This window comes from Dromiciops gliroides, chromosome 2, assembly GCF_019393635.1.
Source record: "Dromiciops gliroides isolate mDroGli1 chromosome 2, mDroGli1.pri, whole genome shotgun sequence".
Lineage (NCBI taxonomy): Eukaryota > Metazoa > Chordata > Mammalia > Microbiotheria > Microbiotheriidae > Dromiciops > Dromiciops gliroides.
The window spans coordinates 442588118-442611211 of record NC_057862.1 but is presented as its reverse complement, the minus strand read 5'-3'; the positions used below and the strand labels follow the sequence as shown (position 1 = coordinate 442611211).

Sequence of the window (23094 nt, the reverse complement as noted above, 5' to 3'; positions counted from 1 at the left end):
TGGGGATGATGGGCCTCTGGGCTGGTCCTCAGAAGACCAGAAGTAGTCTGTTGCTGGGTGTATACCAGAAGCCTTTCCAGCCTGCTAGATGACACAACTTTCAGGAACCTAAAGTCTCCTCCTCATCACAATGTGGCAGCGGGGAAGGTATTTAAAGGAGGAGTTGATCTATCTTTTTATGTAACACCTTTCAAATAGAACAGCATCCTGATTGTAGAAGAATCCAAGTGAGAGGTGACCCAAAGAGTTCCAGAAAAATATATGTGTCACGTGGGAAGGAGAGGAGGGTAAGTTGGCAGCAACATATTACCAAAATGATCCGTAAAGAACATTAACCAGATGGTAGATGAACAGAGAATGAGGTGGGCTAGTCCTGCCAGCCAGAACGAGAGGCAACAATGGAGCCCGAGTGTGCTGCCAAGATATTAAAAGAGCCAGAGGAAGGCCAAAGCACACTGGGTAGAAGTTTTAGAAGGAATGTATGTGAAAACACTGGGTGAGAATTAGACAAGATGAGAAGATGTGGATCAGTTGCAATCTGCCCAAATCCAAAATCTGCTTCCTAATTGTGTGTCTATGGAGAAGACACTTTAATCTCTCTAAGCCTGTTTCTTCTTCTATAGGGTGAGGATAATATTGTCCTGGCTACTTCACAGTGACATGGTGAGGAAAGTACTTTAAAAATCTTAAGTATAGATAGGAGTTATTGCCATTATAATATGCCACCTATCTAATACTAACTCCTTATATGACATCTTTTATATCTGAAAGCCTTCATTTGGAGATCATCTTTCTTTCTTTCTTCATTTTTTTTTCTTCTTTGCAGGACAATGAGGGTTAAGTGACTTGCCCAGGGTCACAAAGCTGGTTAGTGTCAAGTGTCTGAGGTCAGATTTGAACTCAGGTCCTCCTGAATCCAGGGTCTTTGCTTTATCCACTGCACCACCTAGCTGCCCCCTAGAGATCATCTTTCTTAGAAAACAATCCCCTGTCTTAGGGGAAGTTTCCTATAATGGCATTAGGACACTTGCCTATATAGGAATTTCCCCATACGTTATCACTTCATACAGATGTAGTACTTTGCACAGTGGCTCCAATATATACCACAACCTTATCTAGAACTTTTTTTTAAATAATAAAAGTATCCAATATATGCTATAAATGACTCATTATTATTCAGTCATTCTCAGTCATGTTCAATTATTCATGACCCCACTGGAGGTTTTCTTGAAAAAGATACTGGAGTGGTTTGCCATTACTTTCTCCAGCTCATTTTGCAGATGAAGAACTGAAGCAAACAGGATCAAGTGACTTGTCCCAGGTCACACAGCTATTAAGTATCTGAGGCCAGATTTGAACTCAGAAAGATGAGTATTCCTGACTCCAGGTCCAGCACTCTATCCACTGCATCACCTAGCTGCTCCACCACAAATGATTAGGCATTTTATATTTTGAGTTTCTCAGGAAGAATCATATCAGAGCAATATAACAACACATTTATATAAGACTTTACAGTTTACAAAGTACTTTCCTCATAACAACTCTGAGGGAGGTAGTGTTATTACTCTCTCTCTCATTTTATAGATCAAAAATAGCCTCAGGGAAGTCAAAAGATTTGCCCATAATCACACAGCTAATATGTCTCTGGGGCTGGATTCCTACCCAAGTCTCTTGATTGCACCTCCAGCACTCCATTCACTATAGCACACTGCCTCTTAGGAAAGGCATGAAAGGATATAAAGCCCATCTTCATCATCCTCATGTTGCCTCTAAGAGACACATGATGGCACCTCCCAGAGATAGGGTGAGAGGACCAGCCCAAAGCCACAAAGAGTCAGTAGCAGAGTTGGCTCCCCCCAGCTCTGCTCCACTTCCTCCCTGCTTAGGATCTGGCTGAATGACGGTAGAGGCCCCATTCAGGGTGGCCAGCCGAGTCTCATCTCTCACCCGCCCAAGACCCTACCCCTTCTCATTCTGTCCAGGGGGAGGGGGAGAGAGAACAAGGCACTCACATCATTGCCCCAGCAAGCGGCCAGCGGAGGGTGAGAGGAACTAGGCTGTTCCATCTGGCAGGCCTTGGGTAGACTATTGTCCAGGCGACATATGGCATCGGTCCCGCTGGCAAAGGGGAAGCCATCTAGTGGGAGGTACGTGTACAAGAGGCATCTGGGGAAAGGAGAAAGAACACACACACACATTGGTAGCCCGGCCTCCCTCCCCGCACAGTCCCTTTTGATTCCCTTGACAGACCAAGAGCTCAAGAGGGAGAAATGGCTGTAGGCATGTTCAGCCTACTCTAGATCCTAAAGCTCCCACCCCACCTGTTTTTCTCCCACTGCCTCTATGGGCATATACTCTGAGTTGACTATAAAGTAGCTCTTTTCTCTTCCTCTTTAAATGTTAAAGGTTTCAAGTTAAAGCTTCAGATAAGTCTGGTCCTTACTTATTTCTGACTTCCTCAGGTTTGGGGTTGTAGGTACAGGCCTCAGTCACCTTCACCTGCAATATGGGGGCTTCATAGTATGCACTGGGAAGCAAGACCACATGGTCCTGAGGAAACAGAAGAAGCCAATGTTAGAACAGCTAAGGTCACAGATCATCCTGGATGCACTGGAGGGGCAACCATGGGATAGGATGCCAGGTTCTTACCAGGAGGACACCTTCAGCCTCAATAACCAGGGACCAGATACTAGGGTTCAGGACAAAGGGCTCCCCGTAGCTGTTCTGGGGCACAGTAAGAAACACAGGCTCTGTGCTGGGTGCAAATATGACCTGCCGGGTCTGCTCTGTGCCTAGAATCAGTAGGAGGAAGAGCACCAGTGAATATTTACATTCTCCAAGTTGTTTTCTCTGAATAGCCCCATCTCCCTGGGATTGCTTCTTTTCTCTATAGTAACATGCACAGCTTGCATTGCAGTCACACTGGCTTTGGCCAGTCTGTGCCCTCCCCGCAGAAGTAGACTTCCTGGGTGCATGCATTCCTTAACATGCCCAGGACAGGGATAGGTGCCCCACCAATGACTCTGTTAAACTGGACAATAAGGGCATAAGCTTTGAGATCCAGGGAATGAGGGAGAGAAAGGGAAGGTGAGGAGGGACAGAAGGAGGTAAAAAGAGGAGAGGACAGAGATGGGAAAGATAAAACAAGTAACAGTAGAGAGAGCAGGGGTTGCCTGAGAGGCAGCATGGAGTAGTGGAAAGAACACTGGCCTTGATGTCAAGAAGACAAGTTTTAATGCTGGCTCTACTATCTATTGCCTCAGGGACCCCAAGTGAGTCTTTTAACCTCTCTAGGCCTCAGTTTTCTCCTTTGTAAAATGAAGGGGTTAGAGTAAATGACCTCTAAGGTTGTAAATAACTACCGTACTTACAGTTGCTACAAGTGTTAAACTTCCCTTCCTCAAGGACTGAAACCTTCCCGTTCACACTTGTGGATCCCCGGTTGACGTAGCGGAAGACAAGATGGAATAGGTCAGGTGATGTCACATTGAGTTTCACCACTACTTTGGGCTGTGAGGAAAGAAAGAAACAGGGAGGCAAGTGGGAGATATCTCTGTCACCCTCAACTGATCCAGCCATCCAACCCCAGTCCCCAGCCAGCAGGGTACTGCTTTTCCTGACATTCAAGATCTCACCACCCCTCTCCAATCACATCCCCCAACTTGCAGCCTAAATTCCATCCAGGTCCCACTCAACTCTGTTCTTGTCCCACCACCCGTCAGATACTTAATCCCATCTCCACACCTTTAATCACACCATTCCCTTCTCTTGGAATGCCACGCCCTAACCTCTCATCCAAACCACCTACAAGGTTTAGCTCATTCCATTCCTTTCAAGAAAGCTTTCCACAGCTATCCCAACTCACAATGCCACAATTCCAAAATGTCTATTGTACGTATAGCTCAAATCATACACTCTGGGGGCATTTTATTATCCTCTTTTCCAAATATGTGTCTTGCTTCTCAAAAATGATTAGGAGCTCCTTGAAAAGGTCTCTCCTCCCCTCTATTTCCCTCAAAGCACAGATGTGGGGGGACTCCATAAAGATTTGTCTACTGAGCAGGGATGGGAATGAAGGAAGAGGGTGACCTACCTGAACAGGAGTCATCTGTGCATACCCCCTCCAGCTGAAATTCTCAAACTCCAAGGGGTTGTAGCCAAAACGCACAGGCCGACCATCAGGAGTAGAGCCCTCCTCTAGCTCAAACCTGATGTGATGCAGGTCTGGGAGATAATGGTCTCTTGCAGGCCTAGGGAAGACAGAGTACACAGGTTCTGCCTGGTTCACCTCTTTCATATATGAGCACTGCCCAAGCTGCCTAGAGCCAGGGCTGCCCAGGAAGGACAATGGATTCATGTTGGATCAGTGGAGTCAGGATTGTTTGGGGCTTGTGATATTTGGTTATCCATGCTAGTTGGGCGAACAACAGTACTAGTAAGACCAAACAAGGACTGAATCTCATTTGCACTTGGCTCTATAACATTTTGCAGGAATGGTGAGAAGAATAATAGCAATGTCACACTTATATAGCACTTTAAGGTCTACAAAATTCTTTCCTCAAAACAATCCTATAGGGTAGAATGCAGAATTACAGAAAAGGAAACTAAAGGTGGGGGGAATGTTAGGATTTGCCTAGTCACGTGGTCAAGAAGTAAGAGATGGAGACTTGAACCTGAGCCTTCAGACCCCCATGCCTCCCCTCTCCCTGTACCTTTGATACACAGGCCAGAGCTTTCAGGGGTACAGAGAACTGAAGGAAAGCACACGGCTGCCACCCTGTAGCCTCCACCCTCAGGGTTTGGCCATGGCACTCACTCACTGCATGTGGGCCCTTGTGTGTTGGGCCGGCATTGACAGGTCCCCGTCCTTGGCTCACAGCCCTGGGCCAGGGCTCCCCCAATGTCACACTGACAGGCTGCAGAAAGGGAGGAAAGCACATGAAAATATCCTTCAGATGCTAAAATGGTGGTGGGATGAGGGGGTACTACATGTGAAGAACCATTCCACTGCTCCAATTTTATTACTCGTTTCTCCACACAGCCTACAACTCGCACCACTCCATCCTCGTCAGATCAGTCTCTTCAGAGACTGGACACATTCCCGCTCCCATGTTTTCATTCTCTTCATTCCCCTTTCTTGGTATAACCAACCCGCTTTTCTCTGCATCTTCAAATCACACCAAGGTCCATTTCAAGTCCTTAGTACTTCCAAGAAGCCTGCCCTGAGTACTCTAGCCCAGGCTGATTTCCTGTGGTCTAAAATTTATGCTTTGAATAACAGGATTCATCCCTGTATCACATCCAGACCCGGCTTATTCTCTAATTGTGCTTTGTGTATGTGAATCTCATCTCCCCATCTAGACTGTGAGCTCTCTGAGGAAGAGGAGTGTGTAGTCCCCTGGCTCTCTCTCTTTCAGCATCCACCACAGGAGGATATTCAATAAATAGTGGCTTGTTGTCCGCAGAGGCAGTTCAGTAGTATGGAGCCATGGAAAGAGTGATGGATGAGGAATCATTAGACTTGGGTCATGTTCCTGGCTCTGCCACTAATTTGCTGTGTGACCTTGAAGAAGGAACTTCCCTTCTCTGAGTATCAGTTTCATCCTCTACAAAATGAAAGAGCTGGACTACATGGTCCTTCTAGGAGTAATTGATGAGTACTTCACTGCCAGGAAAGGGAACCAATGGTATGGCTATTTTGGGCCTCCATTGCAATGTACTAGGTCAGTCTGAATCCTCAGACTATGTCTTTACCCTCCGGAAAGTCCTAAGCATCAGGGACACTCAGGGACACTCACTCTGACAGCCAAAGTAATCCGCATGGTCCAGTCTGAAGTAACCATCCTTGCAGGTTGTGCATGTCTGACCACAGACATTGGGTTTGCAGAAACACTGTCCGTTGCCCTGTGGACAGCAGCCCAAAGGTGAAATGAGACATGAGAGCTGCCAATCAATGACATCCTCTGGAGGATGCCACCTGACTCTTGCTCTCTGCATGAACCTTCATGCTCCAGGCCCCTCGACACTCACCTGTTGACATTCAGCCACTCCATTGATAGTACCTCGAGGGTCACAGCTACAGCCTGTTGGAAGAAGGGTTTGCCTGAGGATAGAGGTAATAAGGCCAAGGCACAGCCTTGGGACAGTACTGTGGAAGCCTGGACACAAGTCACATAACTCAGCCCTAACTCCCGCTCAGTCCCAATAGTAAAAACAAGAATAATGGACCTGAATTACTGGAGAAGAAGAGGAAACAGGAAGGAACTTCACTCCTAGAATAACAGTAGAGAATGGAACCAACCCCACTTTCTCTCTGTTCTTATGACTGTTCCTCAGATTTTTCCCCTGTATTCTTTTTTTTGTTTTGTTTTGGTTTTTTTGCAGGACAATTGGGGTTAAGTGACTTGCCCGGGGTCACACAGCTAGTAAGTGTTAAGTGTCTGAGGCTGAATTTGAACTCAGGTCCTCCTGAATCTAGGGCCGGTGCTCCATACAAGTATAAATGGACGAACCATGACAATTTCTTAACTTGGGCACAACTGTTGCTGAGAAAATGTAGTTGCTAAATTAAGTTGATCTTAATAGTTCATTTCCTGGGGTATAGAGTCTGCCTTAGGGTTCTAGGAGAAGCATGACTTATATCTGACTCAGAATTCTGAGATAGCAACTGCTCATTTGCATATTACAAACTGTAGTATATGGGATCAAATGGAGACCATAGTCTATTTCAGTAATTTGCAAAGAACTGGAGAATTTTTAGGCTAATGAATAGGAAATATGGACACCAGAACTGTTCTATGATTATTGGACAAATATAGTTTACCTGTTTATAGACAAAATGAGAATACGGTTACTAACTATAAGTTAAAGTGGGATCATTCATGAGAGGACCTGGCTGCTGACTCAAGAAAGGTTAGGAGAAAAAATAGAGGGAGAGAAGTCAAAACACAAAGTTCAAAACTGTGTTCAAGAAAGACTTGTATGTTCGTGTTCTCTCTCTCTTTCTCTCCTCTCTCTCCTCTCTCGTTTTCTCTGTCTCCTGTCACTTGTTGCTGGGCCAATTGTTTGGCCAGTGAGAGACTGGTGTAGCTTATCCTGCCATCTACTGCTGACAACAGGAAGAGTTAGAGAGAAGATACTCTCTCTGCTCTCTATTATTACTTGCTAAGAATAAGGAGTAGAGTAACTATGCTCTGTTCTCTATTTTGATTTGTTTCTGGGAAGAGAATTAAAGAAAAGACAAAACATATCTCTCTGCATTGCCACCTGTTCTTTTTGAGAGTCAGAGAAGGAAAAGAATCCCATAAAGAAGCAGAGTTGAAGAGGCTTTTGCCAACTTCAGAAAAAAAAAAGCCATTGCCTTTTTCTAAAAGGATATAACTCTACTGTAGCTGAAGGCTTTAGCTCAGCTTGAAGCTTGAAATTATGGCTATTACAGTTGCTATTGAGTGAGTCCAGGTGAGTAGAGGTTCAATTTCAAAGTAGAGAATCTAGTGGTTCAACAAGTCTAGCTGAAACATAATGCCCTGTAACGTGTTAATCAAGTGTTAGTCAAGCATAGCATGGGGCAGCTCCACTTAACCATAGAAGCATCTGATCAATACAGAAGCTATTCTCATCAAAGAACTTTTTTGGAAAATTCATGAGATAGTAAGAAGACATCTAAGTCCATGGTTCCATAGCTGTAAGATGCCTCAGCCACTTCACTGGATGTATAGTGGAAAGAGTACTAGGCTGCCTCATGAAGTAATGAGTTTCCTTTCATTTTACATATTCAAAAGGAGACTGGAGGGTGTCAAAGATGGCATAGTGGGGATGTGGATTTGACCAAAGTACTGGTTAAACTAGATGATTGCTAAGGTCCGTCCGTCCCTCCCTTCCTCCCTCCCTCCCTCCCTTCCTTCCTTCCTTCCTTCCTTCCTTCCTTCCTTCCTTCCTTCCTTCCTTCCTTCCTTCCTTCCTTCCTCCCTCCCTCCCTCCCTTCCTTCCTTCCTTCCTTTCTTCCTTTCTTGTTTCTTGTTTGTTTTTTTTGTGGGGCAATGAGGGTTAAGTGACTTGCCCAGAGTCACACAGCTAATAAGTGTCAAGTGTCTGAGGCTGGATTTGAACTCAGGTCCTCCTGAATCCAGGGCCGGTGCTACCTAGCTGCCCCCTAAGGTCCCTTTCAACTCCGAGACTGGTGTGCCTGAAGAGTACATACATGGTGTACGGTGTACCACCACCTCATGAAGATCAACTTTACCACTGATCACTATGGTCAAAGTGAGGGGACAGAAGAGAGACCAGGAAAAGGGGGACAGACGACATATGTGGTAAACCCCTTATGGCCTTGTCCCAGGCTCCAGAACAGATTCCACTCTTCTTCCCCACCAACTTCCTGGCAGTCACAGAGACTTACTTCTGCAGCCATAGGGGTTAGCTGGGCTCAGGTTCCAATAGAGAGGCTTGCATCTATCACATCTTGGACCCTCCACATTAGCCCGGCACTCACAGGAACCCTGTGTTTTTGAGAGAGACGGAGACAGATAATCAGGGCATTTACATGCTCCACTCAAAACCACCATGCAAAAATATTACCACCACTTCTTCTCAATTATCCGTATGCTGGGAGTAGGGAGCTGTGATCCCAGTGAGTTTCAATTTAATTTAAAATTAATAACCTGATACTTGGACAACATATTTTACCTTCCTAGTTATGTTGTGCTAAAAGTATTAGTCTTAATTTCCTGACTCAAAACCAACCAAGGATGGGGAAGAATTAAACTGGGATGGCAACAGGGAGGAACTATTCCTATGTTAACATTTTCCTCTGGAAAATTCATGTGCAGATAATGAAGAAGAGATAGGTCCTAGATGCTGCCTCTGAGACATGACTCTTAAATTGCAGCAGTCTCAAAGTCTAACCCAGAGACTAAGGAGTTCATAAGGACACCCCTGAGAAGGTTGGGTTCCCTGCCTCTGTTACAAGAATTGGCAAACAGATATCCAGAGGGGACCCTAGGCCTGTAGACACAGAGGAAGAGGAATATAAACAAGCTTTAGAATTGAAGTATTCCAATACCCAGCCCTGGGTTCTCCCTACCCATCCACCCACACTGCCTGAACTATACACAAATCTCCATCTTGTGTTGAGGTCAGAACATTAGTCAATTTACCTCAGAGAGAGATGAGCCGGCTGAGGCTTGGCCAGCTGGATCACAGGAGCCAACTGTGGGGAAAAGAAACAAAGGAAGCACAGGTGGGGTGCCAGGCCCCCCACAAGGAAAAAGGGCTTCTTCCTCTCCTACACTAATGATTCCCCTATTTGTGCTGCAAGCCCAAATGACAGCAGAGTGCTCTAGACCCGAGGTGTCAGACACATGGCCATTCCCAAGAGCAGCCCAAAACAAATTAAAATATAATTGGGAAATATTTAACAAAATGAAAACAATACAATAAAACATAGATAATATTCAAATTTAAAACTAAGTCATATGCAGTGTGCAGGGCAGTAGGCCCTGGCCCATATCTAACTCCATGGAAGGCATACCCTTCCAACTAATCTACATCCTGTTATCTCATCAAACTGACTGAAAAACTCAGCAAGTTGACCAGTGGCCCTTCTGGTCATGCCTCCAAAAGCGCGTATTTTATTTATAGGTCAATAGTGAATCCTGAGGGATGCTTGCTAGGCAACCCTTTGTTTAATTAATTTTGAAAGTAATAAAATTTTATTTCTCTTAAAATATCTTTTAAAAATGCAGACCGCAGGAATCCTTATGAACAGAAAAGTGGCCCCTGTTTCCATCTGAGTTTGACATCATTGGTCCAGATCAGGGCTCCTTAAACTTTTCCCATTCATGACCCCCTTTTGCCTGAGAAATGCCACCCTGGGCATATAGGTATATAACATAGGTATACATAATCTTTTATTGTTACCAAATTTTTTGGCGGGTGCAATGAGGGTTAAGTGACTTGCCCAGGGTCACACAGCTAGTAAGTGTCAAGTGTCTGAGGCCAGATTTGAACTCAGGTCCTCCTGACTCCAGGGCTGGTGCTTTATCCACTGAGCCACCTACCTGTCCCCTGTTACCAAATTTTTTAAAACCCCCGCATTCAGTTATACTACCCCATAGAGGTCTTGAACTATAGTTTAAGAAGTTTTGGTGTAGACCGTGGGGTGTTTTCAGGGATTGACAGCACATGTGTGTGTATAAACAATTGTGCTTCACTTTAGCCTATCCATTAAATAACATCATTCATACAACATACATGTAGATGATATGAATATCCTTTACAACTCCATATGCAGACATAAAGACACACAAACATATGTAAAACATGTCATATTCCCAAGTCAAACTAATGATCACATATAGAGACAAACACATAACCCCTAGACAAATTCTGGGCCCCAGTGGGTAGAGGCTCCATTGAGGCAGTATTTGCAGAGCCCCTTAAGTTCTTAGAGGGAAGAGGCAAACTTACCTTCACAGCGGGGGAACCCGTAGGTCCCAGGCACACATGTGTCACAGTGCAGACTGGTCACTCGCGGCCGGCAGCTGCACTGCCCAGTCTCAGGGTCACAGGTGGTGTGGAGGGACCCAGCCTCAGAGCAGTGACAAGCTATGGTCAGATAAGGGAACATAATCAGCCTCACTACCTGAACTCAAGGCCTCCTCACACATACTCTGCCGTGAGACAGGCAGGGTAGGGCAACGGGTGATATTCCCATGTTATAGATGAGAGTAAAGAATGAGATCCTGTTCTCCCTTCCCTATGGGGGAGAGTAAGGGGCCCTGGGTTACTGGGGAGGGAGGTCCTTGGGGAGTGGGAGGAAGAGTGAAGGGAAGAAGGATCCACTCACGGAGACAGTTGGGGAATCCATAATATCCAGGGGCACATTCCTGGCACATAGACCCAGCATAGCCAGGCCGACACTGACACATTCCAGCCCCGCTGCATAACTGGTCTAAGGAGCCCCGAGGGTCACAGGAACAAACTTGGGGAAGAGGTGAAACACGGGATACAGACACAATGAGCTTCTGGGTGGCTACATTTTGCTCCAAACTCCTTAGTCTGGCATTCAAGGCCCATCATAGTCTGACCCCATCCGTTCTTCCTCATGTTTAGAAACAGGGCCTTGCATCTAGGAAGCACTTAATAAATGCTCACAGTATTGCATGCAGGCCTTTCTTCACGATGTTCCCCAAACACACTGTGTATCTTCCTGTATCTTGGCTTCATCCCAAACTTTTACCCTGTTTGAATGTTTGCTCACCTCCCCCCCACCTGCCATATACAAATACCTCTAATCCTCTACTGAATGGCCCTCACTTCAAGGCAGAGCCCCCTCCTCTGACTCCCTCCAGTTCTCTCTAATCCCCTTTCTTTGAATTACCAGTGTAAGCGCTACACCCCTACTGCTAACTAGATACTATTTCATCTCTTTCTCAATAGAGGTAAGTGTTGTCCCCTGCAATTTTCTCGACTCTTCCCCACCCCCAGGATACTTCCCTGGCACCCTGATTCCACCAGCCCAGAGTCCTCTGATGGCCCCCATCTCTGACTCTCCAGCTCCCAACTGAGCCCCAGTCCCTCTAACCTTGGCAGTGGGGGTAGGAGTGGTAGCCAGCTTGACAGCGGTCACAGTGCAGTCCATCAAACTCAGGGCGGCAAAAGCATCTCCCAGACTCATCACAGCCCTCAGGCAGAGTTCCTACAGGGCTACAGCCACACACTACATGGGCAAAGGAAAATTGGTTATAGCCCTACCTGAAAGACTCCTCCCTGGGCCTCCCCAATTTTCCCTAGCCCCGAACTCTTTTCCTCTCTTCACTATTGTACCTTAGCCCCATGGATCTATCATCTCCAACTCTCTCATCCTCTCTACCAGACTTGGAAAAGAAAGTCCTAGGAATGGTCTTTAATGGCCTTCAAATTTTTTACTGCCCTTCAAATTTAAGGGGGCTGTGTTTGACACAGTTGTGTTAGTGGCTTAGGTGTAGAAACAGGCATAGGTTTATCTCTGTTCCTACTTAACTATAAGTCACTGGGAGGTATAATGGAAAGAGCAAAGACCTAGAATCAGGAGCCCTGGGCTTGGGTGCCAGGCTTTAAAACTAAGCTTGTGAACTCAAGGAGGCCACTGAAGAGCCTGTACCTCCATTTTTTCCATCTGTAAAATAGGGTCAATAATATTTATGCTTCCCAGTTCCCTCCATTATTGTGGGGAAGATATGCTAAAGAAATGTGAGCTAGGAGGAGCTTGGTGATATGTGTCCTTGCATGTCTGGGTATGATTGCTGCTGTGCTATGTGCATGTGGAGTCTTGGGAGGAGCAACCTACATTGGCAGAGTGGATAGCTGAAGTAGCCGGGGGCACATCGGTCACATGCAGGGCCCTCAAAGCCGGTACGGCACACACACTGCCCCGTCTCATTGTCACAACTGCTACCAGTCTGGCCAGGCCCAGAGCACTGGCAGGCTGGAGGAGGAGCAGAAAGTCTGAGTGAGTAGTGGGACCCTTCAGACCCCAGACCCACCCATGCACCTTCCCTTGGGGATGGGAGACACTGGGACCCCGTGACTGTAAGACATCCTTCTCTCAAGGCCCACAGGGCCACATTACTCCAACCCACAATGGGACCAACAGCAGGAGCCTCCCTCAGAGTCTCTTGATTTATCTTGCCCTGAGGACTAGGGGTGGGGAGCCCGGACAGGGAACTCACGCAAGCAGCCTGGCCCGTAGTAGCCTGGTGCACACTGCTCACAGTGTACACCCTGGAAGTTGGGCTTGCACACGCATTGGCCAATGTGAGGGTCTTTCCGGCAGGCATTTCCCAAGGTCCCAGCAGCACTGCAGTCACAGTCTGGGGGCAGTCGGCAGTAAGCAGTATTGTACATGGGCTCTTCTATCCCTCACCCCTCCCTGCTCCAATCTAACATGGCTCCAGCTCTCCACTGCCCCTGCCACTCTTTCATTCTAATAGCCTCTCTTCAAGGGGCCTTCTTGCATAATCCCACATGGATACTACCCAGCATGCCCCCCAGAATTTACACCTATTGCTCTGTTGACATGCATACAGTTTGAGTGGGAGCTGGGAGACCCACAATGGCAGAGGATGTGTTTGCCCCCTCAGGCTGGGAGCTCCCCAAAGCATGCCATTTCTATACCCCTTCAGCCTGGGGACTCCCCAAGGAATAGGAGCTTCTAGGACAGAAGTGGACATAGGAATTATAGGACTTCTCCGGGTCCCAATTCCATCTGTGGGGTTCTTTCCCAGTGGTGAAGGGAACTGAACCTCATAAAAGAAAGGGGAATGGGGGTCACACATATTAGATACTTACTCACAATCTGTCCAGCCGGAAGAACCTGTTCCCCAGTGTCATTGTGGGAGAACGAGGGCACAGCTAAGAGATTGAAAAAGGGAAGAGACATCCTCAAGTCACACAGACAACGTCCCAGCTATGTTTCTATCTCTCACTTCTTAGAGGCTGTCGGGTACTCCTCCCATCAACCTAATAGGCCTCACTTCCGCTCTCCAAAAAAAAAAAAAAGCATTCGCCTACCTTGGTCCTTTTTTCTTTGGGACCATTTTGGTTTCACACCTAGACAGCCTCATAATCATATACAGGAGTACCTACTACCTCTAACTTGGGTACATAGCCTTCAATTTAGTGCTTTCAGAAATCCAGCTCATATCTAGCCCACCTCTCCTAGAAAGCCTTCCTAGATTTATTCCAACTACATAACAACCTATTACCATAGCCCCAGACACACAAATTCGCATCTGGGTCGATTGTACTTTGGTGGTTTGGTTAATGGCTGAATTTGTGATTCCCACTCATATGGCAGTCTGTGTCTCCGGTTACATAAGAAGGGCCCCAAGGACAGGTCCTGGGGGCGGGGGGTTGCTTATCCTTTCCCCTGTCCCCTGGAGGCCTTAGTGAGTAAAAACTAATTGTAAGGGGTGTGTGTGGGGGGGCAAAACCAAGAAAACTACTGACATCCCCCACCCAGAATACCTGCAGGAATATAATGTTCCTGATTTACCCCAAAGATTCTGGGATCGGAGGAGGAATATCACAGACTTCTGCTCTCAGAAAGCCCATCATGTTTTAGTTTATAAAACCCTGGGACTATAAATAGCTGCTGGATTGGGAAGCAGATTTCAGCTCTCCCCCTAGCTATGTGACCTTAAGTCTCTTTGCTTCCCTGGCTCTTGCTTTGCACTTCTATAAAATGAGGAAGCTGAATTAGATGACTTTTAGATCATTCCAGCTCTCGCATAGATAGGTTCATTCTAGATGAAATTCCAAACATATACAAGATTATCCATCAAGGAACAATTATTTGCTTTATCAAAAGGATTCAGTCCAGGGGTCCTTGACATAACAGCCTCAAAGCACATAAAAGAGGACTTTTGATTTACTTCTCTTAGGTTAAAAAAAAAAAAGCACACCCATAACTAAAGCTTCAGGAACTGGCTTGTCCCCAAGCTAGCCCCCACTTCTTCCAGGTCCTGATACTCACGATAGCAGTGGGGGAAATCCGTGAACCCTTTGGCACAGGCATCACACCTTTCCCCTGTGTAGTTGGGTTTGCAGTAGCAACGGCCAGTCAGGTCCTCACATGTCCCATCTGTGAAGTCTGACTCACAATTGCAACCTGGAAATGGGAAATGTGACAGTTGCGAGATAGCTAGAGTCCCAGACTCTCTCCCTCTACCCACGGAGCCCAGGGAAGGGAGAGAGTCTCGACACGCCCAGGATGAACTATCTGAAGAAATAAGAAGAGCCCCAGTTCTACCACAGTATGACCTTGGGAAAGTCTCTCTGGGTCTATCTTCCACCTTGGGAAAATTGGAATACTACTGCCTGACCGTCTCAGGACTTCAACACACAGAGGAGTGACCTTGATGGGAATCCTGGGGCAAGAGGCCTATCTCCCCTCCCACCTGCCAGTGTAGAGCCTACTTACGGTAGCAGACATAGGGGGAGTCAATGGGATGCTCAGGTGATCGATAATAACCAGGGATACAGCGCTCACAATTGATGCCGGTTGTGTGATGCTGGAGGGGGTTGGGGAGGAAGGGAGGGGGGAAGATTGGAGAATGCTATTGAGTTTGGATACCATGACTCAGCCTGAGACCCTGTGATCATACTGTCTATGATGCCACTTCTTCTGGACAAAACTAGAACAGCAAAGTCTTCCCCCTTCTGACACTTAGCAACTTATACCTTACTCTTAATGAAAGGGCAGCCCCTTTCCTCCTGGAGACCTGCTATAGCTACCCAGTGGCCCCTGCATGTAGTGTGGCTGAAAGAGCCCTGCTCTTGCCACCAGAAGACTTGAATTCAAATCTTTGTTCTAATGCTGTCAACTTCACAGAGCTACTGTGAGGAAAGAGCCTTGTAAACCTTCAACAACAATATAAATATGAATTTTTATGACTAGCTGTGTTACCACTGGCAAGTCAATGACCCTCACTGGACCTCAGTTTCCTCATTTGTAAAATGGGGATCATAAGACTTTACCTCCTTACAAGGGGCACTGTGCTTATAAAGGTGAATTATTAGTATGGTTAGGATGCCTTGGCTGGTGACTTCAGTTTACCTGGCAGTCGATACAGACACCTCCACCTTCGTAGACATCGTCCCGGTTCTTACTAGCTTTGTGCCGATGCACCTCTGGGTCATAGTAGCAGTCATGGGCATGCCCATGACAGTTACAGGCTACAGAAAAAAAGATTGGTTGTTTTATGACCCTACACAACCTACCAGCCATTGCCCATTATGTGTCCCCTCTCTAAATCCCCTTTGTGTTCCAGGGCAGCCCTCCTAGGTGACGTATAGGGTTTGGACACCTCTACCTACCACCTGATCATGAGTTAGAGAAGGCATAATGAAGCAGTGGATAGAGCCCCCAATGAAGAGTCCAGACTTTGCTACTAACAGGCTTTATAACTTTGAGCAAATCACACCCTTACTTTGGGCTTTCAGCTACCCAAACAGGATATAAATACTGATCTGAATGCCACTTAAGACTGAAGGTAATAAAATCATCCCCTGAGAGCTGTGGGCGAGCACCCCTATTTATAAGTCAGCATGTGCTTGCACAGTGTAGGTAGAGTCTGCACATGTACATACAGGTCAGTATGTGGTCTGCAATCAAGGCAGAGTAGAGATACTCACATTGACACTCGTTAGCATTGTCCATCGTGGCTGGTTTCCAAGGCAGTTGGTTGAAGCCAGGACAGCAGCGGTCACAGGCACCACCACAGGTGTTGTGTTGACAGGCACACTGGAGCCTGGAGAAGACAAGTGGGGTGGTAATGGAGCTCAGGGCTCAGGCAAGAAGGTGGCAGGAAATGTCAACAGTTCCTATTCTATAAGTTCACAAAACCTAGAGCTAGAAATAATGATCTGGTCTAGTGGTTTCCAAACTTTTTTTGTTTATAGCACAGTATTCTTTGCCATGTGGAGCTGTAGGCACACTGCACATTTATACTGACAACATTATAAGAGAGTCAGAAGACTGATATATACACAGTAATCAGCAATGTACAGTCCAAAGACAGGAGAAATCACTTATCACTAGGCTGGAAAGACTATAGACCCAGGTGGGTACTTCTCATCTCCTTACAGATGGGGTAATGGGGTAACTGCAGCCCCATGCTCCCATGAGCAATGCCTAAAGAATCTCTTAGCCAGTCATTCCTCAATTGAAAAATGGTCAAATGATGTGAATAGACAGTCTTTGGAGGAAGAAATCCAAGAATCAATAGTTATATTTTTTAAAATGCTCTAAATCACTAATAATTAAGGAAGTTCATGTTAAATCAACTCTGAGTATGACCTCATCTGGCCATGAGATTGGCAGAGTTAACAAAAAAAGAAAATGGCAAATACTGCAGGGATTTAGGGAGAACAGGTATGTACACGATGAGTGGAAGTGTTAACTGGTCCAGTCATTCTGGAAAATAGTTTGAAATTATACCCAAAAAACTTCTGATCTATGCATACTCTTGACCCAGCGGTACTGCTAAGTTTGTACCCCAAACAGGTCAAAGAAAGAGGAAAAGGACTAATGTGTACAAAAATATTTCTAGCAGCTCTTTTTGTGGCAGCAAAGAATTGGAAATTGATGAGATGCTCATCAATTGAGGAACAGCTGAACAAATTATGGTATATGAAGATGATGGAATCCATTGTGCTATAAGAAATGATGAAGGGGATGGTTTAAGGAAAACCTAGGAAGACTTGTACAAACTGATACAATGTGAAATCAGCATTACTAGGAGAACAATTTACATGAAACAACAATACTGTAAAGACAAATTTGAAAAACTTAGGAACTCTGATCAATACAATCATCAACAACAATTACAGATGGCTCATGATGAATCATGCTACCCCTTTCCAGACAGAGAGGTAATGGACTCGGGTACAGATTGAGACCTTTTTTTGGATAAGGTCAATGTGAGAATTTGTTTTGCTTAACTATAGATGCTTGTAACAAATTGTTTTTCTTACTTGTCGGGGAAGGAGGAAGAGGTGGAAGGGAGAGAATGTAGAATTGAAAATAAAATAAAATAGAAATTTAAAAAATTAATCTCTCTAGTCACTGATTACTCCAAATTTATAATAACCAAGCTTGTCAAATTATAATGACCAAACAAGATATTTAAGAATGATCCCTCCTCCTTTCTTGTCAGAAACAGAGGACCATGGGTATAGAATACTGAATATTTAAGTTTTGCTGAATTATTTTTTTCTTTTTATTCTGTTACATGGAATGGCTCTTTGGGAAGGAGGGGGACAAATATATTAGAAAATGTGATATAAAAACAAATGATATCAATAAAAAAATTTTTAAATCTTTCTCTAATCAATTTTGTCTAGAAAAAAAATTAGTAAGTTCAGAAGAAACCAGGCAGTAGGTAAGCCTACAAAACTAGACAGCCAGTGAAAGATCATGACCTCAGGCTTGACAGTGGGGCCCAGAATTCATCCCTTATATACCTTAGAACTAGCATATATGAGAGATGGTAGGGCCTACAGAAGTTGGATCAAGATTCACTCTCCCCTTTTTCCTCATCCTATACATGGTAATTTCCCCTGAAACTTAAAGACTTACTCTTGAGGAAAAGAGTGCTTAGCCACATCAAAAGCAAATGCCTCCAATGTTAGCCTTCCCTAGGACTAATCCATGTGAGTCAGGAAGGTCTTCATTAGAAACCAAATCCTAGATAAGAGTAGGACCAGACAGACCCCTCCCCTCCTCCCTATACTCTTCTAGAAGACAGGCCTGAGACTCAATGTCCAGAGGTTTATACTCATCTACTCCCCTCCCTGGAGAGTCTTCCCCCATCACTAAGGGACCAAGCAATGAAACCCAAACTTGGCCTTCAGTTTATCCATCTGTAAAGCAGAGACCATGAGGGCAACCCATAACCTTTACTTCAGAGAGGTAACTGCTGATGATCTTGGACACTGAGAAGGAAGCTTCCCATTGCTCCTGACCCAAAATGGTAGATCCTGCCTTAAGCTACAGGGGAAGGTGTACAGGAGCTTACAACCCCTTGGAGGGTTCTAAGGGGCTCCAGTTATAGGCTAACCCTTTCAGCCTAGATCACCCTCCTTCAAAGCCAACAGCTGCGAGAGGCTGAATTTCTACATCGCCTCGTTTTGAATCCAACAGCATTCTGCTGGGGATGAGAGGCAGCCAGAGCCCTAGGGAAGGACAGCTCTGTAATGTTGTAGAGCCAATACAGAGACAGTAAGACAGAACTTCTGTTGGCCCCAAATGGGGAAACCCACTCACTCAACAGGACAGCTGCAAGGAATTGACACTCAGAATGTGAGCCAATGCTACCTGGCCTGGGGGTGGGAAGTATCTGGGTGTGGGGGGAGGAAGTATCAGTGGAAGATATTATAACCTTTCCTAAATCTGAGGGTTAAATGAATCATCCTTTAAAAAAACCACCACCCACACTATAATGAAAGGAATTATCTTCTATAAACCCTGAGGGTAAATTAACTGGTTGAATTATTATTTTGTTTTCTGGTTGAAGGAACTACTTTCATGTTATGTATGAAGAGAATTGAACAGGGAGCTGGAAGACCTAGATCCAAATCCCAGATGATCCACATAATAGAGTGGTAATCCAAGACAAGTCCTTTAGCCTTCCTAGGCCTCAGTTTCCTCACCTGTAGAATAAAAGAGTTCTATTCAGTTTCAAGAGTCTCTAATAGCTCTCTTTCTCTCCTCCTTGATTTAGGCCAAGGAAAGAATAATGTCTAGTCAGCCAAGTGATTATATAGGAATGATTTAGTACTGTAAATCAATGAATAAAGTTGGTCCCGGGCACCCTTGGGAATTAATCTTTAATGGGGAGGGGAAAGTAGGATCATCATAAGGTGAATAGGATTTAAAGGTAGAAGAGATCTCAGACATCTTCTAGTCCAACGGCTTCATTTCACTGAAGAAGAAACTGAGGTCCAGAAAAGTGACTTAACCAAGACAACACATAATGAGGACCATGAAATTCATAGATCTAAGATTCACAAGTGACCAGTTTCCTCATTTTATAGATAAGAAAATTGAAGCCCCAAGGGAAAGAGACTTGCCTAGGGTCATCCAGGGCTGCCTCATGGGAATTTGATAGTTTGAAGGAATCACTTCAATAATTTATAAGCACAAAGAAGGTGGAACTTCAGGGTCTGAAATTGAATTGTAAGATTATTGGATCATACATCTAGGTATGGAAGACAAAGGAACTGGAAACCCATACAAAATTTTGAAGTTATTTGAATTCTCTGGACCTCAGTTTTCCTATCTCTAAAATAATCTGGTTGTACTAGATGCTTTTGAATGGTCCCTTTCTGTTCTAAATCCTATGATCTCCTCATTTTTACAGAGTAGTGAACAGATAAAATGGAAATTCCTTGGGAAGTGGGATGGGGGTAGGGGAAATATGCTGTTTCTTTCTTGTCTTTATATCCCAACACCTACTGTAGTAGCTGACACACAATAGGCTCTTGGTAATAAATATTTGTTGATTGAGTGTTAGCAAAGCAGGGGTAGCAATCCTTATATCTCAGCAAAGCAAAAGCAAAAACAGACCTAATTAAGAGAGCTAAGGAAGGAAACTGTATCTTGCCAAAAGATACCATAGAAAATGAAGTAATATCAATACTAAACATATTTGCACCAAGTGGTATAGCATCCAAATTCTTAGAGAAGAAGTTAAGTGAGTTACAGGAAGAAATAGACAGTAAAACCATATTAGTGGGGAACCTCAACATTACCCTCTCAGAACTAGATAAATCTAACCACAAAATAAATAAAAAAGAAGTTAAGGAGGTGAACAGAATTTTAGAAAAATTAAATATGATAGACCTCTGGAGAAAACTGAATGGGTATAGAAAAGAATATACCTTTTTCTCAGTGGTACATGCCACCTACACAAAAACTGACCATGTACTAGGGCATAAAAACCTCACAGTCAAAAGTAGAAAGGCAGAGTAAATACATGCTTTTCAGATCATGATGCAATAAAAATTATGTGTAATAAAGGGCCTTGGAAAGATAAACCAAAAATTAATTGGAAATTAAATAATCTCATCCTAAAGGATGAGGGGGTCAAATAACAAATCGGAAATAATCAATAATTTCATCTAAGAGAATGGCAATAATGAGACAACACACCAAAACTTATGGGATGCAGCCAAAGCAGTTCTTGGGGGAAATTTTATATGCCACCATGAATAAAATAGTGAAAGAGGAGATTAATGAATTGGGCATGCAACTAAAAAAGCTAGAAAAAGAACAAATTAAAAATCCCTAATTAAATACCAAATTTCAAATTCTGAAAATTAAAGGAGAGATTAATAAAATTTAATATAAAACTAAGAGCTGGTTCTATTAAAAAACAATAAAAGGTTAATTTAATTTAAAAAAGAAAGAAGACCAAATTACCAGCATCAAAAATGTTTGTTTGTTTGTTTGTTTTGTACCAGCATCAAAAATGAAAAGGGTGAATTCATCACCATGGAAGAGGAAATTAAAGCAATAATTAGGAGCTATTTTGCCCAACTATATGCCAATAAATTTGACAATCTAAATGAAATGGATGAATAGTTACTAAAATATAAACTGCCTAGATTAATAGAAGAGGAAATAAAATCCTTAAATAAGCCCATTTTAGAAAAAAGAAATTGAATAAGCCATCAATGAACTCCCTAAGAAAAACTCTCCAGGGCCAGATGGTTTTACAAGTGAATTCTACCAAACATTTAAAGAACAATTAATTCAAATACTCTACAAAGTATTTGGAAAAATGGGTGAAGAAATCCTACCAAATTCCTTTTATGAAACAAATATGGTGCTAATACCCAAACCAGGAAGAACAAAAACAGAGAAAGAAAATTATAAACCTATATCCCTAATGAACGTTAGGGATACAATTCTAAACAGAATATTAGCAAAGAGACCACAGCAATTTATTACCAGGATAATACACTATGACCAGGTGGGATTTATACCAGGAATGAAGGGCTAGTTCAATATTAGAAAAATTATCAACATAATCAACCACATCAATAACAAAACTCACCAAAATCATATGATTATCTCAAAAGACACAAAGAAAGTTTTTGACAAAATATAGTACCCATTCCTATTAAAAACACTACAGAGCATAGGAATAAATGGAGCTTTCCTTAAGATGATAAGCAGTATCTATCTTAAACCATCAGAAAGTATTATATGCAGGGGATAAGTTAGAAGTGTTCCCAATAAGATCAGGAGTGAAACAAAGATGTCCATTATCACCACTATTATTCAATATTGTATTAAAAATGTTGGTCTGAGCAATACAAGAAAAAGAAATTGAAGGAATTAGAATAGGCAAAGAAGAAACAAACTATCACTCTTTGCAGGTGATATGATGATATACTTAGAGAATCCTAAAGAATCAACTAAAAAACTAACTGAAAAAAATCAACAGCTTTAGCAAAGTTGCAGGATATAAAATAAACCCACATAAATCATGAGTATTTCTATATATAACCAACAAAGTCCAGCAGCAAGAAATAGAAAGATAAATTCCATTTAAAATAACTGCAGACAACATAAAATATTTGGGAATCTACCTACCAAAGCAAACCCAGGAACTATAGGAACACAATTACAAAATACTTTTCATATAAATAAAATCATATCTAAACAAGTGGAAAACCATAAATTACTCATGAGTAGGCCATGCTAATATAATAAAATGACAATTGTACCTAAATTAATGTACTTATTCAGTGCCATACCAATCAAACTACAAAAAATTATTTCATAGAGCAAGAAAAAATAATAACAAAATTTATACGGAAGAACAAAAGATCAAGAATATCAAAGGAATTAATGAAAAAATGCAAAGGAAAGTGACCTAATTGTACCAGATCTAAAACTATATTATAAAGCAGCAACCATCAAAACTATTTGGTACTGGCTAAGAAATAGAGTAGTGGAGCAGTAGGATAAGTTAGACACACAAAACACAGAAGTAAACAAATATAGCAATCTCCTGTTAGATAAATCCAAAGACTCTAGCCTCCAGGCTAAGAACTCACTATGTGACAAAAACTGCTGGGAAAACGGGAAAATAGTAGGGCAGAAACTAGGCATAGACCAAAATCTTACACCATACATCAAAGTAAAGTCAAAATGGGGACAAGATCTAGACATAAAGGGTGATACCATAAGCAAATTAGAAAAGGAAGGAATAGTTTACTTGTCAGATCTATGGAGAGGGGAAGAATTTATAACCACCGATGAGATAGAGAGCATTATGAAATGCAAAATGGATCATTTTGATTACATTCAATTAAAAAGGTTTTACACAAACAATACCAACGCAAACAAGATTAGAAGGAAAGTAGAAAGCTCGGAAACAATTTTTACAGCTAGTATTTCTGATAAAGGCCTCATATCTAAAACATATAGAGAACTGAATCTAATATATAAGAATACAAGTCATTCCCCAATTGAGAAATGGTCAAAGGATATGAACAGGCAGTTTTCAGGTGAAAAAATGAAAGCTATCTATAGTCATA

The 23094-nt window shown here is 43.4% G+C and overlaps 1 protein-coding gene across 1 annotated transcript in view; it reads right to left on the bottom strand.

Moving 5' to 3' along the window:
• The window catches only part of LAMA5 (laminin subunit alpha 5), a 225312-nt gene that overhangs the window by 39638 nt on the left and 162580 nt on the right, over positions 1 to 23094 (bottom strand). The window contains exons 10-29 of the mRNA XM_043980944.1: positions 16177 to 16292; positions 15599 to 15717; positions 14963 to 15053; positions 14516 to 14650; positions 13330 to 13392; positions 12711 to 12851; positions 12329 to 12466; positions 11585 to 11719; positions 10847 to 10981; positions 10468 to 10605; positions 9156 to 9208; positions 8399 to 8498; positions 6031 to 6083; positions 5799 to 5904; positions 4817 to 4916; positions 4094 to 4250; positions 3372 to 3510; positions 2650 to 2792; positions 2444 to 2550; positions 2013 to 2166 (exon numbers count right to left, since the gene is read on the bottom strand). Coding sequence (XP_043836879.1) covers positions 2013 to 2166; positions 2444 to 2550; positions 2650 to 2792; positions 3372 to 3510; positions 4094 to 4250; positions 4817 to 4916; positions 5799 to 5904; positions 6031 to 6083; positions 8399 to 8498; positions 9156 to 9208; positions 10468 to 10605; positions 10847 to 10981; positions 11585 to 11719; positions 12329 to 12466; positions 12711 to 12851; positions 13330 to 13392; positions 14516 to 14650; positions 14963 to 15053; positions 15599 to 15717; positions 16177 to 16292 — 2323 coding nt within the window. The remainder of the gene's footprint in view (positions 1 to 2012; positions 2167 to 2443; positions 2551 to 2649; positions 2793 to 3371; positions 3511 to 4093; positions 4251 to 4816; positions 4917 to 5798; positions 5905 to 6030; positions 6084 to 8398; positions 8499 to 9155; positions 9209 to 10467; positions 10606 to 10846; positions 10982 to 11584; positions 11720 to 12328; positions 12467 to 12710; positions 12852 to 13329; positions 13393 to 14515; positions 14651 to 14962; positions 15054 to 15598; positions 15718 to 16176; positions 16293 to 23094) is intronic.